At 40.7% G+C, this 17,554-nt stretch overlaps 1 protein-coding gene across 6 annotated transcripts in view; it reads left to right on the forward strand.

Annotated features, from left to right (window-relative positions):
- The window catches only part of Chd2 (chromodomain helicase DNA binding protein 2), a 131,569-nt gene that overhangs the window by 99,544 nt on the left and 14,471 nt on the right, over positions 1–17,554 (forward strand). For all 6 annotated transcript variants that reach the window (XM_005357759.3, XM_013350226.2, XM_026784344.1 and 3 more), the window contains 8 exons: positions 2,948–3,086; positions 3,220–3,370; positions 4,394–4,516; positions 5,030–5,158; positions 6,583–6,723; positions 9,919–10,053; positions 11,892–12,070; positions 15,880–15,979. In XM_005357759.3, coding sequence (XP_005357816.1) covers positions 2,948–3,086; positions 3,220–3,370; positions 4,394–4,516; positions 5,030–5,158; positions 6,583–6,723; positions 9,919–10,053; positions 11,892–12,070; positions 15,880–15,979 — 1,097 coding nt within the window. The remainder of the gene's footprint in view (positions 1–2,947; positions 3,087–3,219; positions 3,371–4,393; positions 4,517–5,029; positions 5,159–6,582; positions 6,724–9,918; positions 10,054–11,891; positions 12,071–15,879; positions 15,980–17,554) is intronic.

Consider the following 17,554-nt stretch of genomic DNA (forward strand, 5'->3'; position numbering starts at 1 on the left):
TGGTCCTCTCATGCAGGTGACCACAGCTGCTCCGAGTCCAGCAGACCTTGCTTTACAACATCCTCCCCTGTTCTCCAGCTCTTAACATCCCCCCACCCCCCAGCCCCAGCCCCTTTACATTCCTTGAGCCTTGGAAAGGGAATAACGATGTCCTGTAAGGCTCAACACTTAACTTTGTCCAGTTATGAGTCTGCGCTTTAAGCAGTGTTAACTGCAAACAGAAATGTTTGCTGAGCTGAGTGGCACTGATGGATGGGTAAAAATGTCAAAGATTAGAAGGCAGCTTGACACTCTTTAGTAAAACAGCGCTAGTAGAGTCTCCATTAGGACCTATGACTGTCCCAGCCATGGGCTGTTGACCAGGCTTATGGTAGTAGCATAAATTCCTTCCTGGAGGAGGTTTCAGATCCAGTCAGAAAGCATTTGTGCAACCCCTGTCCTGGTACGAGTGACTGTTTAAATTTTTAAACACAACTCAAAGGGAGAACACTGCCTGTGTGCATTGTTCTGTTTCTTCTGTTTTCTCCCCATTCTCATTTTGGAGATTTTCTCCCTTATTGTAGCTCCGTGTCCTCTTTTTTCTTATACATGCTCCTGTTCTGGTAGTGGCTTATTTCTTCTTCCTGGCACTGATTTATACTTCCCTGAATTTTTGTTTCTGTAGATGTATCGAGCATATTTTGAGGCCATGCTGATCTATTTCCTGTGTCGGATTATTGACTCTGTTATTATAACTATGTGCCTGTTTTATCCCACATTGTATATATACATTTCCAAATATCAATATTAATCGTGTGTGTGTGTGTGTGTGTGTGTGTGTGTGTGTGTGTGTTGAGGCAGGGTCTCTCTGTGTAGCCCTGGTGGCCTTGTATTTATGGAGGCCAGTCTGCCTCTATCTCCTGAGTGTTGAGATTAAAGGTGTATACCATCATGCCTGGTCTTAAATATTAACCTTCTTGTTGGCAAGGCTTGCAAATGTAGTTTTATTTCTTTGTGTATCTTTTTGTCTTTAGAATACATGTCATCAACAGTTCATTTGAAGTTGTTCTTCTCTGTGTGTGATTGCATCATCAGCTGAATTCAGACTTTTTTTTGCATATATTTTGATTTTTAAGGATCATGTTTCTCATTTGACTGAACTGACTTCCTGCTTGCCTGCTATCCTTTCCTGCTTTTCTTGATAGTCTTGCTATGTAGCCCCGGCTTGTCTGATATTTCCTGTGGCTCAGACTGCTGTCGGAATCCTGGTTGTTCTCTTGTTCAGCCTCCCTGGTGCTGCCATTGCAACAGTACCATGCCTGCCTTAGTGGTGTTAGTTTTCAGTGATTTAAAATATTTACATAAAAATGATTCAGAGTCAAACCGTAGAACAAAAATCATGTAGAGGAGGATCCTGCCTTCATCGTCTTCCGTGTATGTTTGCTTCCTTCCTCTTAGGCCACTGTTCCTATTAATTAATTAATTTATTCTATTGCTTGTTGAAAAAACAATCTAAGTATGTGTGTATTTTGTCCATATACTCCGTATACATAAGAACATGTAGTTCATGTTCTGCACAGCGTGCCACATAGACGTGGTCTTCTTTTACATTTCATCTTCTTTGTCCCTTAGTTCTAAGTGCTTGAATTATTCTCAGTCTTTTGCCATCATCAATAAAGTTACAAGAAAAATGTGCTTTACTAAATAATCTAAATACTTTATATATTTCTGTCAGAATTTCTTTAAGGTAGATTTCTAGAAGGGGGATTGTAGGGCCTTGAGGTAATGCATGGGCATTTTGTTTTGGTATCGCTAGATTCTCCTGTGTTGGTCTGGTATTACCAGTGGATGGTTCATAGTCTCTGTTTGGCAAATTTTGTGGTGTTAACTGTTTTTGTTGTTTGCTGTGTGTGTGTGTGTTTTGAATCCGGTTGTCTCTCTGTCATAGAACTCACTTTGTACACTAGGCTACCCTGGAACTCACTCTATAGACTAGGCTGTCCTGGAATTTACAGAGATCCACCCACTTCTGCCTGCTGAGTGCTGGGATTAAAGACCTGTGCCACCACACCTGGAAAACATTTGGATTTTTGCTAGCCTGATAGGCAAGAAAAAGGATCTCATTTTTAGTGAGTGAGGTTGTGTCTTTTAAGATAGATATTTATGTGTTGTTATAGGTCAACTGTCGATACTCATTTTTCTCAATTTTCTGCTGAGAACCATCTTTGTTCTTACACAAAAGTGGCAACTTGTTTATTCTGTAATTTTTAACTTAGGCTCTGGTTAGAGTGTTTTTATTTTACTTGTACGTGAATTAGGATTTCCATGGCAGTTTAAAGTCACCATCTCATGCTACCCGTGATGGTCAGTCTTTATTTCAATGTGTTAGCTGTAATATGAGCTCATACTCCAAAAGTAGTAACTGAAGGTGAATTTGAGTCATCTAAAGCACTTATTTTTGTTTTTTTCTAAAATTTTAACATTAATATGCCTTTAGAATCTTCTGTTAACTAAACTTACAGTGAAGAAGTGTAAACAAGAAAATTAGATACAAGTATCAATACATAGTTGAAGACTAAATGTTAAAATATTGCTTAAATTTTCTTTTATAAACATTAGTTGAGGCCAGGTGGTGGTGGTACACATCTTTAATCCCAGCACTCAGGAGGCAGATGCAGGCCTCTGTGAGTTCAAGGCCAGCCTTTGTCTACAGAGCTAGGTCCAGGACAGCCCAGGCTGTTACACAGAAAAACCCTGTCTTAAAACAAAAACAACAACAAAAAAGCAAAACAAACAAAACAACAACAACCCCCACAAAAACAAACAAAAAATTCAAAACTGTTAGTTGAAAGTTTCTGAGTTCTGTCTTTGACTGCTAATATGCTGGAAGTTTAGCTAGAGGGACTAAGTCAGAGTTTGGTAATAGGGAGTGTTTTCACTTAAGGAATATAAAACCTATGTCCTTTAGGGAAAGGACCAGGCAAGAGAAGAGGCCCCACAATCAAGATCTCTGGGGTTCAGGTTAACGTAAAGTCCATCATCCAGCACGAGGAAGAGTTCGAAATGCTGCATAAATCTATCCCTGTGGACCCTGAGGAAAAAAAAAAGTGAGTGTCTTTACCGTGTCCCCGCATGGCTGACTGGACATAGAATGAGGTCAGAGCTGTGTGGTTGGGGATGTTTCTTCACTATGTTGGAAAGGCCCCCTTTTCTCAGCCCCTTGGTTTTGAACCCCTGTAGATACTGCTTAACCTGCCGGGTCAAAGCGGCACATTTCGACGTCGAGTGGGGTGTGGAGGATGATTCTCGTTTGTTGCTTGGGATCTATGAACATGGCTATGGAAATTGGGAGCTAATTAAGACAGACCCAGAGCTAAAACTCACTGATAAAGTAAGTAACTGCCATGCTGGACAGTTCTAGATTTGTTTAATATTTTTATATTGGTGACTTATCTTTAACTGTTTTCAAGAGGGGGGGTTCTTTGTCTTTGGGAAGTTACTGTCTTTAGTGGACAATGATAAATGGAAAGATGACAACCAGAGGAAATTATATAGGAGAAATCTTAAATTTTGATATCTTTACAGGCCAAATCTCATTACAGCAAATACCAGGTCAGTTTATTGGGACTGAAGCATTCCTGGGCCTTCCTTCTTGGCCTATTGTTTAACATTCGTTCAGCTCTGTACACAGAGAACAAGTGTCACCTTGGTATTGTTTGTAATGAAATTTAACTTGCATTGTACTTCTCCCACAAAATTGAGCCTCCCACCCTATCTCTTTCAAGTAGCAAGGCTGTACTTAGAGCTCTAAGCAAGGGCAGCTGACTGGATCCACTTCATGTTGTGGTCCTATCAGGGCTTTGTCCTGGCACATTAAACACTGCTCATCCCATCTGGGTTTAGGAGGGTGACAGCACCCTGTTTAGAAGCACTGAGACCAAATCCATTCTGGCCAGAGAGGTCCAGCTATAGTCAATGAGCAGATCATGTCCTGGCATAGCTCAGTGCTCTCCGGCAATGCTCTAAGAAGCATTTTCAATCTAAAACGAAGCTTTAACCTAGCTCCAGGGATTCCCTGCTCCTGGAAGGAGGAAATCCACGACGGCTGGGATGCTCTAGCAGATGAAGCCACAAGCCCCTCCTACCTGAGTTGTTCTACCCTGTTAACAGCACAGGTAGGAGCCAGTGGGAGAGCTGGATTTCTCCATCCCATTTTGTAAAACGAGAATGGCTCATGAGGGATTTTCAGTGACTGGGAGCCATGGACATGAGAATAGGATCTGAGGCTTTAATCTGTGTTTCGGGTGGTTGGGAGGGAAAGGACTGTGCTGAGTTCTTTGTTGTCCCTGTTGATCCGAATTCACTAACCAGGTTGTGGGTGGTGGCGGGTGCTTCTCTTCCTTTCCTGTTGAAGATTCTACCAGTGGAAACAGATAAAAAGCCTCAGGGGAAGCAGTTGCAGACCCGGGTGGACTACTTGCTAAAGCTGCTCAGGAAGGGTCTGGAGAAGAAGGGCACTGTGACCAGCGGGGAGGAGGTGAGTGGGTGCACTGCCAACTGACTTTCCCCTAGGGGAGTGTGGGACTGCAGAGCCAAGAAGGAAAAGAGCTGTCCTTTTGGGGACATAGTTTCCATATTTTGGTGTCTGACTGGGCTGCTATGATAATACAGTTAGATTTCACACTTAATTTCAGAAATTAGACTTAGTTTTGATTATATTTGGCTCACTGAAAAATACCAAGTTGCTAATGGAGTCATTGGAAGTTTCTCTTCTTTATTTCCCTATGGTAAGGAGTCAGAGAAGACAGAATCTAAGATGTTTGTACTTTGTGTGGGCATGTTCCTTAACTTTGTCATGTATACATGTATGTATACAATAAATAGAACTTACGTGAATAAAATGACTGTACTTCCATTTGTCACACATAGTGCCACTATGTAGATAGTATGGTGAGAATATAATTGTGATATATGAAGTTCTAGAGAGGCAAGGTAGGTCATGCTGTTGGGTTGGGGTGATTTGTAGTTTAAGTATCTTTTTACTTTCTAGACCAAACTCAAGAAGCGGAAGCCTCGAGTAAAGAAGGAAAACAAAGCCCCCAGGCAGAAGGATGAGCATGGGCTTGAGCTGTCGTCTCCTCGACACTCAGACAACCCATCTGAAGAGGGAGAAGTGAAGGTATGGGGCTCTATGAAGTCATGTGATGCATTTGTTTACATACTGAACAGATAAAATATCATAGAATATGTTTATCTTCACCTAACCTGTCAGAGGAATATAGTTGTGTCTTAATAACATCTATTGATGTGAAAAGACACCATGACTAAGGCAACTCATGCAAAAGAAAGCATTTAATTTGGGGCTGGCTTACAGTTTCAGAGGCTTAGTCCATCATCATCATCATCATGGCATGGCCATAGGTATAGGCATGGTGCTAGAAAAGTGACTGTGAGCTACATCCTGATACATACCTTGGCCTGGTATGGGCTTTTGGAACTTCAAAGCCACCCCCAGTGGCACACTTTTTCCAGCAAGGTCACACCTCCTGATCCTTCTGTTCCTATCAGAGGTTCCACTCCTGGTGACGACACATTCAAATACAGACGCCTGTGTTGGCAGTTCTCATTCAAACAAGCACATACATAGTGACTCATGTTAAATAAGCAACCACAAATTCCTACGTAACTGAAGTAAGTGATACAAACCATGATACGTGGCAGTTAGTTTTCTAGAAGGAAAGAGATTGGTAGAGACTGGTTAATCAGGGGACTTAAGACTTTGCAGAGTGCATTTCAGTTAATTGGAGATTCTCTCGGTTGGGCTTAGCCATTAGCTTGCCAGTTTGTAATGTAGTCTGAAAAAAGTGGAATTACAGTGTTGTTCAGTGAGTGACAATTCTGTGGAGTTTTATTCTCTAGTTCTAATGTAATTCTTTGATGATGGCTCCAGGAGGGCTCCCAGTGGATATAGCTTTGAATGCATGTTTTCAAGTTCAGGTACAATTATCCTCGTCAGCCACCAGCTGAAGAGGGCTCGTGTAATGTTGGTCCCCATTTTCTTCTCTTTGTGAAGTGGGGACAATAATGCTGTTGTTTTAGGGGAGGGGTGTTGGTAAGGACCTAACTCGGCCTCATACACACCTGGCAAATGCTTTTCTCTTGAGCTAAACACCATTCATTCAGTGCCTTAAAGACTAGCTTTGAGGGCTGGAGAGATGGCTCAGTGGTTAAGAGCATTAGCTGCTCTTCCAGAGGTCATGAGTTCAATTTCCAGCAACCACATGGTGGCTCACAACCATCTGTAATGAGATCTGGCGCCTTCTTCTGGCATGTGGGCATACATGGAGGCAGAATGTTGTATACACAATAAATAAATCTTTAAAAAAAAAAAGACTAGCTTTGAGAATTAGGTCAGAAGATGTAACGCTGTCTGCCTATACAAGTCTAGTGGATTCAGGCTTCTGCAAGTGAGTGCGGGTAGGCTCTGGCTGAAGAAAATGATCTATTTTCAGTTCAGTGATGTGCCACTGAGCAGTGCTGCTTCCTCTAGAAACAAACTAAGAAGCAGAAAATTGAAAAAGTTCATGGCTTTCTGTTTTCTAGGATGATGGCTTAGAAAAAAGTCCAATGAAAAAAAAGCAGAAGAAGAAAGAGAACAAGGAGAACAAAGAGAAACCAGTGAGTTCTCGGAAGGACAGGGAAGGAGACAAAGAAAGAAAGAAGTCCAAGGACAAGAAAGAGAAGGTATCCAACACACTCGTATTGGAAATTCTATTTAGGTTTGAAATAACATGAGGTACAAGCCCTGATATGATATGAGGTAAAAGTCTTTGAGTATATCCAGCAAGGAAGGTTGGGGCTGTGCAAGTAATACCTTCACCCTCCTTACAGGAAAGCAAGAGGTATTATGCAGACTTGCTTTTCTAATGTAGAAGGCCTTTGTTTGATTTGTCATTGCCTATTTGGGGAGGGGTATTTGGAATGAGACAGGACAAGTGAGAATATGAGGTACAGGTTCTTAGATTATAATGCCAGAATAATACAATCTACACACAATCAAGATGATTTGAAAAGTTCAAGATTCAAACAAAATACCACATGTCATCAACAGCCACTAGAGTAGACTTGGCTTAAAAGCCTTCATGTTGGGAGATTTGTGAAGTTCTTTACAGACTATAGAATTGATATACTTGTTGAAATGTAGAGATGTTTGTAATCAGCTATTATCCATTGCTCCAAGCAAGTCACAGCTATAATTCTGCCATCTATTAAAGACTTATTTTTTTAGTTTTAATTTTTAAATTTGATGTGTATGGATGTTTTGCTTGCTTGTATGTCTGTGTACCACATGTGTGCCTGGTGCCTGAAGAAGTCAAAAGAAGGCATTGGATCCTCTGGAACTGGAGTTACAAGTGGTTGTGAGCTGCCATGAGGGTCTAGGACTGGAACTCAGGTCCTCAAGAAGAGCAGCCAGTGTTTGTAATCCAGGGGTCACATCTCCAGCCCTTGACATCTTAACTTCTTGGGACTTCCTTAAATTTCCCCTCAGAATATGAGTATAAATATAAAAATACTGGCTGTGTAGTGGTGGCTAGTTTAATCCCAGCACTCTGGAGGCAGAGACAGAGCAGATCTTTGTGAGGACAGCCAGGGCTACAGACAGAGAAACCTGGTCTCGAAAAAAACAAGCCACAACAAATATATATATATATATATATATATATATATATATATATATATATATATATCCCAGCTCAGACCGTTGGGTAACCTCTTCTCTCCACACAGTAGTATATTGCAAACTACCTTACCACTGAAGAACAGGTGTTAAGGTTATTTTAAATAAGGTAAATTCTATTTGACGCTAATGTAGTGGAAGCCATTTAAGTTTCATACTGAAATTACTTTGCAGTTTTTAATGTTAGATATTATACTATGGATGCTGGTTCTGGTTCAGTGGTTGAGACCTGGGTTTAGTTACCAGTCCTCATAACCATTTGTCCTTCAGTTCCTGGGGATCTTTTGCCCTATTTTGGCCTTTGTGGACATTGCACACATGTAATACACATGAATTCAGGAAGGCGCATCCACTTAAATAGAAAATAATTGTAAGTCTTTGGAATAAAGAGAATCTATACTGTGATAAATTCTTTTGCATCTGTCTCAGAATAGTGATTTATTCTGTTTTTGTTTTTTTTTTTTTTTGGCTTGTTTTGTTGTTGATTGTTTTCTTTTCTTTTTTTTTTTTTAAAGATTTTTATTTATTTATTATGTGCACAACATTCTGCCTCCATGTACGCCTGCTGGCCAGAAGAGGGCACCATATCTCATTATAGATGGCTGCGAGCCACCATGTGGTTGCTGGGAGTTGAACTCAGGACCTCAGGAAGAGCAGTCAGTGCTCTTAACCTCTGAGCCATCTCTCCAGCCCGATTGTTTTCTTTTTGAGACAGGGTTTGACTATATAACTCGGGCTGTCTGGAACTCACAGAGATCCTCCTGCCTCTTATTTCTCTGTCGAGATTAAAGGCGTATGCTACCACTTGGCAGATTCACATTGTTTCATGTTTAGTTTAAGTGGCATTTCTCCCCTACTGTAATGCATTTTGCATCTTATGAACACATTACAAGCACTGCAGACACTTCCCCTTTTCTCTTCTCATAGCCACTGCTGTAAAGCTGATGCAACACCACACTTCCTGGATCTCAAACTATTTACTTATGTATTTAGTCAGTTGGTTGGTTAGTTTTTCGAGACAGGGTTTTTCTGTGTCATTTTGACTGTCCTGGAACTCACCCTGTAGACCTGACTGGTCTTGAACTCACTAATTTTTATTTTAAGAATATTTGTGTTTATGCATGCATGTATGTATGTCAACCACAAGCAGGCAGGAGCTACAGAGGTCTCAGATCCCTGGAACTGGAATTACAGACGTTTGTGAGCCTCCATGTAGGTGCTGGGAACCAAACCAGAATCCTGTAAGAGCAAGCATTCTAACTGCTGAGCTATTTCTCCAGGGACCCCATGTGCTTTAAAAACAAAAACAAAAACCTTGTATTTTATCTATATCATATAATTAGATACAGTGTATTCTAAATATTTTATGTTTTAAAAAATTTCCTGGGGCTGGAGAGATGGCTCAGAGGTTAAGAGCATTGCCTGCTCTTCCAAAGGTCCTGAGTTCAATTCCCAGCAACCACATGGTGGCTCACAACCATCTGTAATGGGGTCTCGTGCCCTCTTCTGGCCTGCAGGCATACACACAGACAGAATGTTGTATACATAATAAATAAATTAAAAAAAAATTTCCTAATTTTGGTTTCCATGCCTATTCTTGACTTGCAGCCTTGCATGGTTATGCATTTGATACAGATTCCTAGATCAAAGATTAGCTGTTAGTAAAAGCTGCAGCATGATACTCTGGGGGAGTTCTCTGTCGATTCTTAGTCTCTTCATGACATTCTTGTAAATTATATTGATAAACTTGAAGCTGTAATTCAGTACCTTTAGAGACAGAAATGGGGAGAATTATAAGTCAGCTATTAATCTTGTAGGTTTGTGTAAGTTGAGGTCTTCTTATTTACTTGATCTAGCAATGCACCATAGGTGAGAAGTTTGAATTATAGGGCTGGAGAAATCCTTAGTCGTTAAGAGCTTTTTGCTCTTGCAGATGACCAGGTTCAGTTCTCTGCACCCACACAATAGTTCACAATGTCTTTGTAACTCAAGTTCCTGGGGATCTGGTAACTCAAGTACCCTCTTATGGCCTCTGCAGATTCATTCACAAGTGCGGTATATATAAACTCATGCACACTCATACATACCTATATTCATAGGAACACCACCTCCACCACCAAATAAAACAAAGCCAAATAAAAAGTCTACCCAGATTTCAAAATTATATAAATGACAAGGTCTCTTTGTAACTCTTTTGAAAGGTTAAAGGTGGTGATGCCAAGTCTTCGTGTAAATCAAAGCGATCTCAGGGTCCTGTCCACATTACAGCAGGAAGTGAACCTATTCCCATTGGGGAGGATGAAGATGATGACCTGGACCAGGAAACCTTCAGCATTGTAAGTCGTGAAATAGAGGGGGCTGATGCTTGGGCCCAGTGCTGTGCTCTGCCCTCCACAGGTGCATCCACAGATGTGGAACATTGTGTAAACTTGTGTATTGCTTATTATGTTTGCATACTGTATTTTGAACCAGAATAGTAGGATATCTTACATTCTTGTTTTTATGAGTATATGTGGACCCACATGAGTTTATATGTTCCACACCTGTACAGGAACCTGCAGAATTTAGAGGGGTTCTCAAAGGCATTTGGGAAATAGAAGTGTGCTGAATTGGAAGCAGAGCATTTAGAGATCCCATCTCGAAGAAGAATTTGCCTATTCTTCTCTGGTTTGTTGTTTATAGAGAAACTAGTATCAGTGACTAAGTTGAACAATATTAGGGTAGATGATAACTCCCTGGATCATGCTGGTACTCTTATGATAAGGTAGAGAGGAGAAAGTGGCTACTGTGGAGGTCTAGTAAGAAGGGAATCTGACCTCGTCTGGAAGGTCTAAGAATTGATGTTTGATTTGGGCTCCGAAAGCAGAGTAGAAGATAAGAGGGAGAAGTGGTGGTGGTAGTGGTGGGGGGGTGCAAATATGCCAGGGTGGCAGGAGCATGGATGGTGGCTGCTGTGGCTAGAGTGGTGGGTTGAGACTGCCAGCTGGCGAGGAGAAGGACCTTGGCTAACATTTGGAGTTATGAAGTTCTGGACCATACCTGCTTCCATGCCGTGGAGCTGAGAACTGACCCAGGACATGCAGTTTGTCCTCAGGGAAGGACTCTGTTATGTGCTCCCCAACTCTGTTCTTTGCGTCACAGCTCACTTCAGCACCTCCTTTGGTCTAAAGGAGAAGCTGTCTTCATTGAAATGTGAAAATACTGTCCTAGGCTGACAGAAGAGGGATTGACCTAGTTATGTGAGGTCTTTTGACCTTTCTGTGTGTACACTAAACCATCCTAGCATATGCATAGTTTTTCTTTGTAGTTAAGTCAGTTTTCTTAATTCTTAATTTCTTTTATTTTCTGTGAGCATTATGTTTTATATGAAGTTCACTTAGGTACTAGAAAGATATCAATAAATGAATGAATTGGATAAATGAACAAATTCATCATTTTCCTGTTCTTCCTTAGTCTGTTGCATATAAACAAACTAATGTCTGCTGCTTCTGTGGTACCGGTTTTCCTTTTCTGTGAAATTGGCTCATATCAGCCACATCTGTGGCTAAGTATGTTGGCATGTTTGTAACTGCACTGCTGTGGAAGCAGAGGCAGGAAGAGTACAAACCCAAGGCCAATTTTGGCTACATAGCACCTTCAGGCTAGCTGGAGCTCCATGGTAATCTATGTTTTCTGCAGAATCACTTATGCTTTTTTGTTATTTTTACAGTCATTTGTAAGTATTTCCCAATTTGTAGTGTCTTTTTTTATTACATCTTAAAAATTGAAGTTAAACACTGAAATATGCCCATGAGTTTCTAGCTGAGGAAATGACCTGATATCGTGGTTTTGTTTTTGCTTTTTCATTATGATGATCATGGTTTTCAGGTTAAGCCTATAATACTGTTTTACATTTGATCTTCTTAGTGGCCACAGCCCTCTTGCAGATGAGGAAACAACAGAGAGGCTAAGTCAGGTATCAAAGGTCCTCACATAATCCCAAATATGGTGACGGCACTTGTTCCTCAGAGTTTCTACGAATCTGCACTTGTCCCATTTCACTGGTGTTACCCACTCCTATAGTGACATGTAGCATGACGGCGGGGTGTGTTTTCTTCAATCTCGAAGATTGTGTGTGGACATGATAATGAACTCTTTCTTGCAATGGTTCATTTACTATGTTGGCCTGTTCCAGTGTAAAGAGAGGATGAGGCCTGTGAAGAAGGCACTGAAGCAGTTGGACAAACCTGACAAGGGACTCAATGTGCAAGAACAGCTGGAGCACACCAGGAACTGCCTGCTGAAGATTGGAGACCGCATAGCCGAGTGCCTTAAAGCTTATTCAGACCAGGAGCACATCAAACTGTGGAGGAGGTAACCCACCCTGGCCTTGAATCTCCCCAGTTTCATTTGACAATATGTGGGTGTGCTCTGTTTTTTTGGTTTTTTTAAATTGGCAGCATAGTCACCTAATAAAGCTTTTGGCAACAAAATTTAACTGTTGACAGCATAACTGTAGGCTTCAACTTCTTTTTCATGAAGTAAGCCATTTTGTCATTTTCTCAAGACCAGCCCTCTGATGTGGCAAGATTGTGCCATTAATTTAATTTATAAGAGGAAGAAGATGACAGTGATGATGATGATAATCATCGTCTTTCTGGATTATTCTCAGTATATTTGCTTTAAACCCATAAGACATAGGAACTAGAATAATGCTTTATTCATTTCAGGTTAGTAGTTATATATTATTATATCTATTATAAAAAATTGGTTGGTTCTGTACTGTCTTAGTTACTGTTTCTATTACTGTGATATAACACCATGACCACAGGTAACCTGAGGAGGAGTTTATTTCAGCTTATGGCTCTCAGGTCACATTGTATTGCTGAGGGAAGTCAGGGCAGAATCCTGGAGACCTGAACTGAAGCAGAGCCAATGGAGGAGTGCTGCTTACTGGCTTGCTCCTCATGGCTTGCTCAACCTGCTTTCTTAAAGAACCCAGGACCACTGGCCCAGGAGTGGCACTTCTTACAGTGGGCTGGGCCCTCTCATATGTCAATCATCTATCAAGAAAATGGATGGGGGCTGGAGAGATGGCTCGTTGCCTAAGAGACCCGGGTTTAATTCCCTGCACCCACATTGTAGCTCACAGCTGTCTGTAACTCCAGTTCCAGGCTGCCTGACACCCTCACATAGATGTACGTGCAGGCAAAAACACCAGTGCACATAAAACAAGAATAAATAAATAAATGATTTAAAAAATATGTGATAGGCTTGCCCACAGGCAATCAATCTGGTGAGGACCTTTTCTCAACTGATGTTCTCCTTTCCATAGCTGACATAAAAACTAGCCAGTAGAGGTAATAACACATGAAGTGAAAGAAAAGTTAAAAGCACATGAGCGTAGATTCTCCATTTTCATCTCCTTTAGTTAAAAAACTCCTAGTATGGGGAGGGAAATGGGAGGAGGTGGAAATTTTTAAGTTAAAAAACTCCTAGTAGTACTTTAGATTAAGACATTTTATATATTTATATATATATGTATATATATATACGTATATACACACATATATACACATATATACATATATATGTGTGTATATATATTTTATATGTATTAATTTATAAACAAGTTAAGTGGCCCTTATCAGAGATGCTTAGAAATATTTTAGATTTTGAACTACTCATAAATATAATTAATGACATGTCTTGGGAGTGGAAATCAAACCTTATACAAAATCACTTTTATTTTATATACACTTAATCTACAGAGCGTACAGGTATGCTTTTACAATGCATTTTGACTGTGACCCATCATATAAGGTTAAGAGTGTAACTTCTTGAGACATCAGTCTTGGGATTTTCAAAATAGAGACACTCAACGTGTATTCTGTTTAGATATTTTGAAAAGATGACAACTCTCTAAAGCAACAGTAACAATAGTCAAGATAGCTACATGGTTTTGTATTTGAGCTACTCAGGATGATGAAACAGGAGGGTCAAATATCAAGACCTTCATGGGCTATAGATTGAGTTCAGGGCCAGACTGGCCAACCTAGTGAGACTCTGTCTTAATAAAAAGGAAAAAGGAAGCTAGGCAATAGTGGTCCACGCCTTTAATCCTAACACTCAGGAGGCAGAGGCAGGTGAATCTGTGAGTTCGAGGATAGTTTGGTCTACAGAGTGAGTTCCAGGACAGCCAGGACACAGAGAATCCCTGTCTCAAACTCCCCCTCCCCCGCCAGACAGATAGATAGATAGATAGATAGATAGATAGATAGATAGATAGATAGATAGATAGATAGATAGATAAAACAGGAAAAAAAATGGGGGGACGGGACTGGGGATGTAGCTTTGTGACTGAATAAGGGCCTAGCATGTACAAAGCCCTGGCTTCAGGTCCCAGTATTAGAGGGAATTTTGAAAGGCTAATGTTTATTTCCATAAACTGTATTTACTTTGAGTCCATGTACTTTATGGTTAATGTATCACTGTGGTCTACTTTAGTAGATCAGTTTTGAAGTGAAAAGTAGGTTTTCAGACCTCAGTCATGATGCTAATGATAGCATGGCACACACCCCTGACATACAAGACAGAGTTTTTGAAAAATCATTTCTTTCCTCTTAAAACGGTTTGCATTTTTTCCCTTTATGGAGCATAATCTGGCTTTGGTCTCACCAGGGCAGAGGATAGCAGACGGTCATCTTAGGCTGCCTCCTGTGCATTTGGGTTTGTTGCCATTTAAATGCCCATCACCAGCAGTAGTTCATTGAAAAGTCCTTGGTTGTTTAAAGTTCAAAGGCAGCACACGCTATGACCTCCATAGAAACTATCCATCCAAAGGTATGGAAACAGTTTTAGAAGTTGTGTAAGAAAATGCCTTACAGGGCTGGAAAGATGGCTCATCAGTAAGAGTACCTGCTCTTCTTCCAGAGGACCCTGCATGCACATAGCGGTCCACAGTCATTAATAACTCCAGACCCTCTTCTAGCCTCCTCAGCCCAGGCATGCACATAGTACACAGAGACACACTCAGACCAAACACCCATAAACATAAAATCATAAATAGAAATTAAAAATCAAAAAAGAATGCCTGCAGAAGGGTGGTCAGGGAGGCTGTCTACCTTGAACTGTGACTGTAGACAAGCTAAGTGGAAACTCTTAATGAGCATAGTCAGAGCTTCAGCAGAGGCGTAAGTGGACAGCTAGGACATTGGGTGTGTTTAGGGCTTGGTTAGAATGTGCTCAGAAGATTGTTGTTCTTGATAAGAGGCCTCAGTGAGCTAAGTGGCTCTATCTGACACTACGTTTCCTAGTCATTGTCCTAACAGTGCAGCCATCGTGAAAGTGAGAAGAAACGTTGTTTCTGATTTACTGCTACTTCCAGGATCTCTCTGTATAAACCCCATGTTTGTGCCATTCCTGTGCTATACAACAGTACCTTGCTAGGACAAGGAGTTCCTGAGACTTTGAAGGAAAAGAGATGACAGGCTTTAGTAGTGACAGCTGGGCAGAAAGCATGACAGTGGCGCAGGTTACTAGTTGGTTGTTGGTTCCAGTGTGGGAGATGGTGGCAGAGATATAGTGTGTGGCAGTGTCCTGTTTGTGGGCCAGGTAAAGGAAAGCTTACAGAACTAGAGTTGCAGATGATACTGTACGTTCGGGGTTCCTAATACTGTTGACAAATCCCCATCTTAAGACTCAGTGTCAAACTCTTGACAGAATCACATAATGATATATTACTGATATATAAACAATATATATATGATATACATATATACAACATAATGATATATAAACAAAGCAAAGACTTTTTGTTTTGTTTTATTTGTTTATTTTGAGATAGAGTGTCATTTACCCAGGTTAGTCTCAAACTCACTCTGTAGTTGAGGATCTGAAGGTCACCGGAAAAACCTCCCGTGTGCTGGGATCACAGCGTGAGCTTGTACACCCAGCTTAGTGAAGGGCCCTGGAGAACAGTTCCTAGTAAAATTCAGTAGCTGGGGCAGGGGTGCACACCTTTACTCCCAGCACTCAGGAGGCAGAGGAAGGCCAGCCTGGTCTACAGAGTGAGTTCCAGGACAGCCAGGGCTCCACAGAAAAAAATCCTGTCTTGAAGAAACAAAACAACAATAAAATCACTTTTTAAATTGTATAATTTACTAGTACAATTTTTCTTTTAGGAACCTATGGATTTTTGTTTCCAAGTTTACAGAATTTGATGCACGAAAACTACATAAGTTATATAAGATGGCTCATAAGAAAAGATCTCAAGAAGAGGAGGTAAAATACGAATCTAGTCCTAATTTATATAAGTGTATAAAGATAATTGCACATAAAATTCCCTTAGTTTTTGCTTTTCCCTGGGCTGGTAGTGAAAAATCTGAAGAATTGTTGATAGTAGATAGTCCACTGGCACTTTGCCTGTGTTTTATGTGGTTTCAGTACAGCCCAAACAGGTCACAGAGTGTGTTGTCTGTGATCCAAATATAATTTCATGCAATGTGATTTTTCATTTTACTAGCTGTTCTTAAAATTCTCCATGAGTTGCCAGACAGTAAGACTGTTATTTATTAGGTATAATAGCCAGTACATTAGAGCCAAGTAGTGTTTTAAAGTCCTGACATGAATTTGTTACCCTGTTATCTCATGACCTGCAGCACTTATTTTCTAGACCCTTTCTTCTTCATTTATTTGTGTAGTTTGTAATGTGGCTAGTCCTAAGTCCCAGGATCCTAGGCGGGAAATCTATTCCTATTCTTAAACGGTCACGTATGTGGTATCCAACCAGTTTCTTACATAGAAGAGTCCAAATTGCTTACTTAAAGGAGTAGACACTTGCAGTGCCCAGAGATTGTTGCTCTTTAATTTGAGTGGGGAGATGGGCATAAAGGTGACTTGGCTTCTGCTGTAGTCAGTTCTCCTGCAGACAGGCCTTCCTTTAGGTCTACTAATTAGCCACGTGCTCCATATCCAGATCAGACACTGAGGAGCAATTGTGTCTTACTAGTGTGTCAGGTTCATGAACACTACTGCTATTTCCGAAGTGTCTATAGTCATGCCAGGAATAGCATGGGCACTTAGAAGAATTTCTAATGTGAACTTAATGCATTATTGACCTGGGAATTATACCCTCTAGTAGTTCATAATGTAATGCTATTTTGAAGAATATAATGTAGTGGTAATAGTATTAATATAGTAATTGTGTATTAGTGAAATTCTAAACATAATAAAATTTTATATTTATATATTTATTTATTTTTGTATGTGTGTGAGAGAGAGAGAGAGAAAGAGAGAGAGACAGAGAGACAGAGAGAGAAAGCAAGAGAGAGCACAAGCACAGGAGTGCAAGAGCCAGCTCTTTCCCCATGATGTTCAAGAACAACCTGCGGGAGTCTGTGGTTTTCTATCATTCCATAATGTGTATCTCAGGAATCAAACTCAGATTGTTAGGCTTAGTGATGAGTGCCTTTACCCACTGAGCTATCTCACTGGCCCCTAGTCATCATAGAAATCCGTGAAAGACTCCTGAGAAGAATAAAATAGTTGGGAAGTTGAGTTGAGGATCTACTCATAGTGGTGGAGGGCTCCACAGAAGCTCATGAAGCTGAGTGACAAATGAATCAATATCCAAGTGTGGGGAGTGAGTTATCGTCTTCCTATAGGGTAGCTGTCTTGGTTTAGGGTTACCAGTGCTGTGATGAAGCACCATGCACAAAACAGTCTTGGGGAGGAGAGGGTTTATTTGGCTTATTTTTCATCATCATTGTTCATCATCAAAGGAAATCAGGACAGGAGCTGATGCAGATGCAGAGGCCATGGAGGGGTGCTGCTTACTGGCTTGCTCAGCCTGTTTTC

Source organism: Microtus ochrogaster, chromosome 22, assembly GCF_000317375.1.
Source record: "Microtus ochrogaster isolate Prairie Vole_2 chromosome 22, MicOch1.0, whole genome shotgun sequence".
Lineage (NCBI taxonomy): Eukaryota > Metazoa > Chordata > Mammalia > Rodentia > Cricetidae > Microtus > Microtus ochrogaster.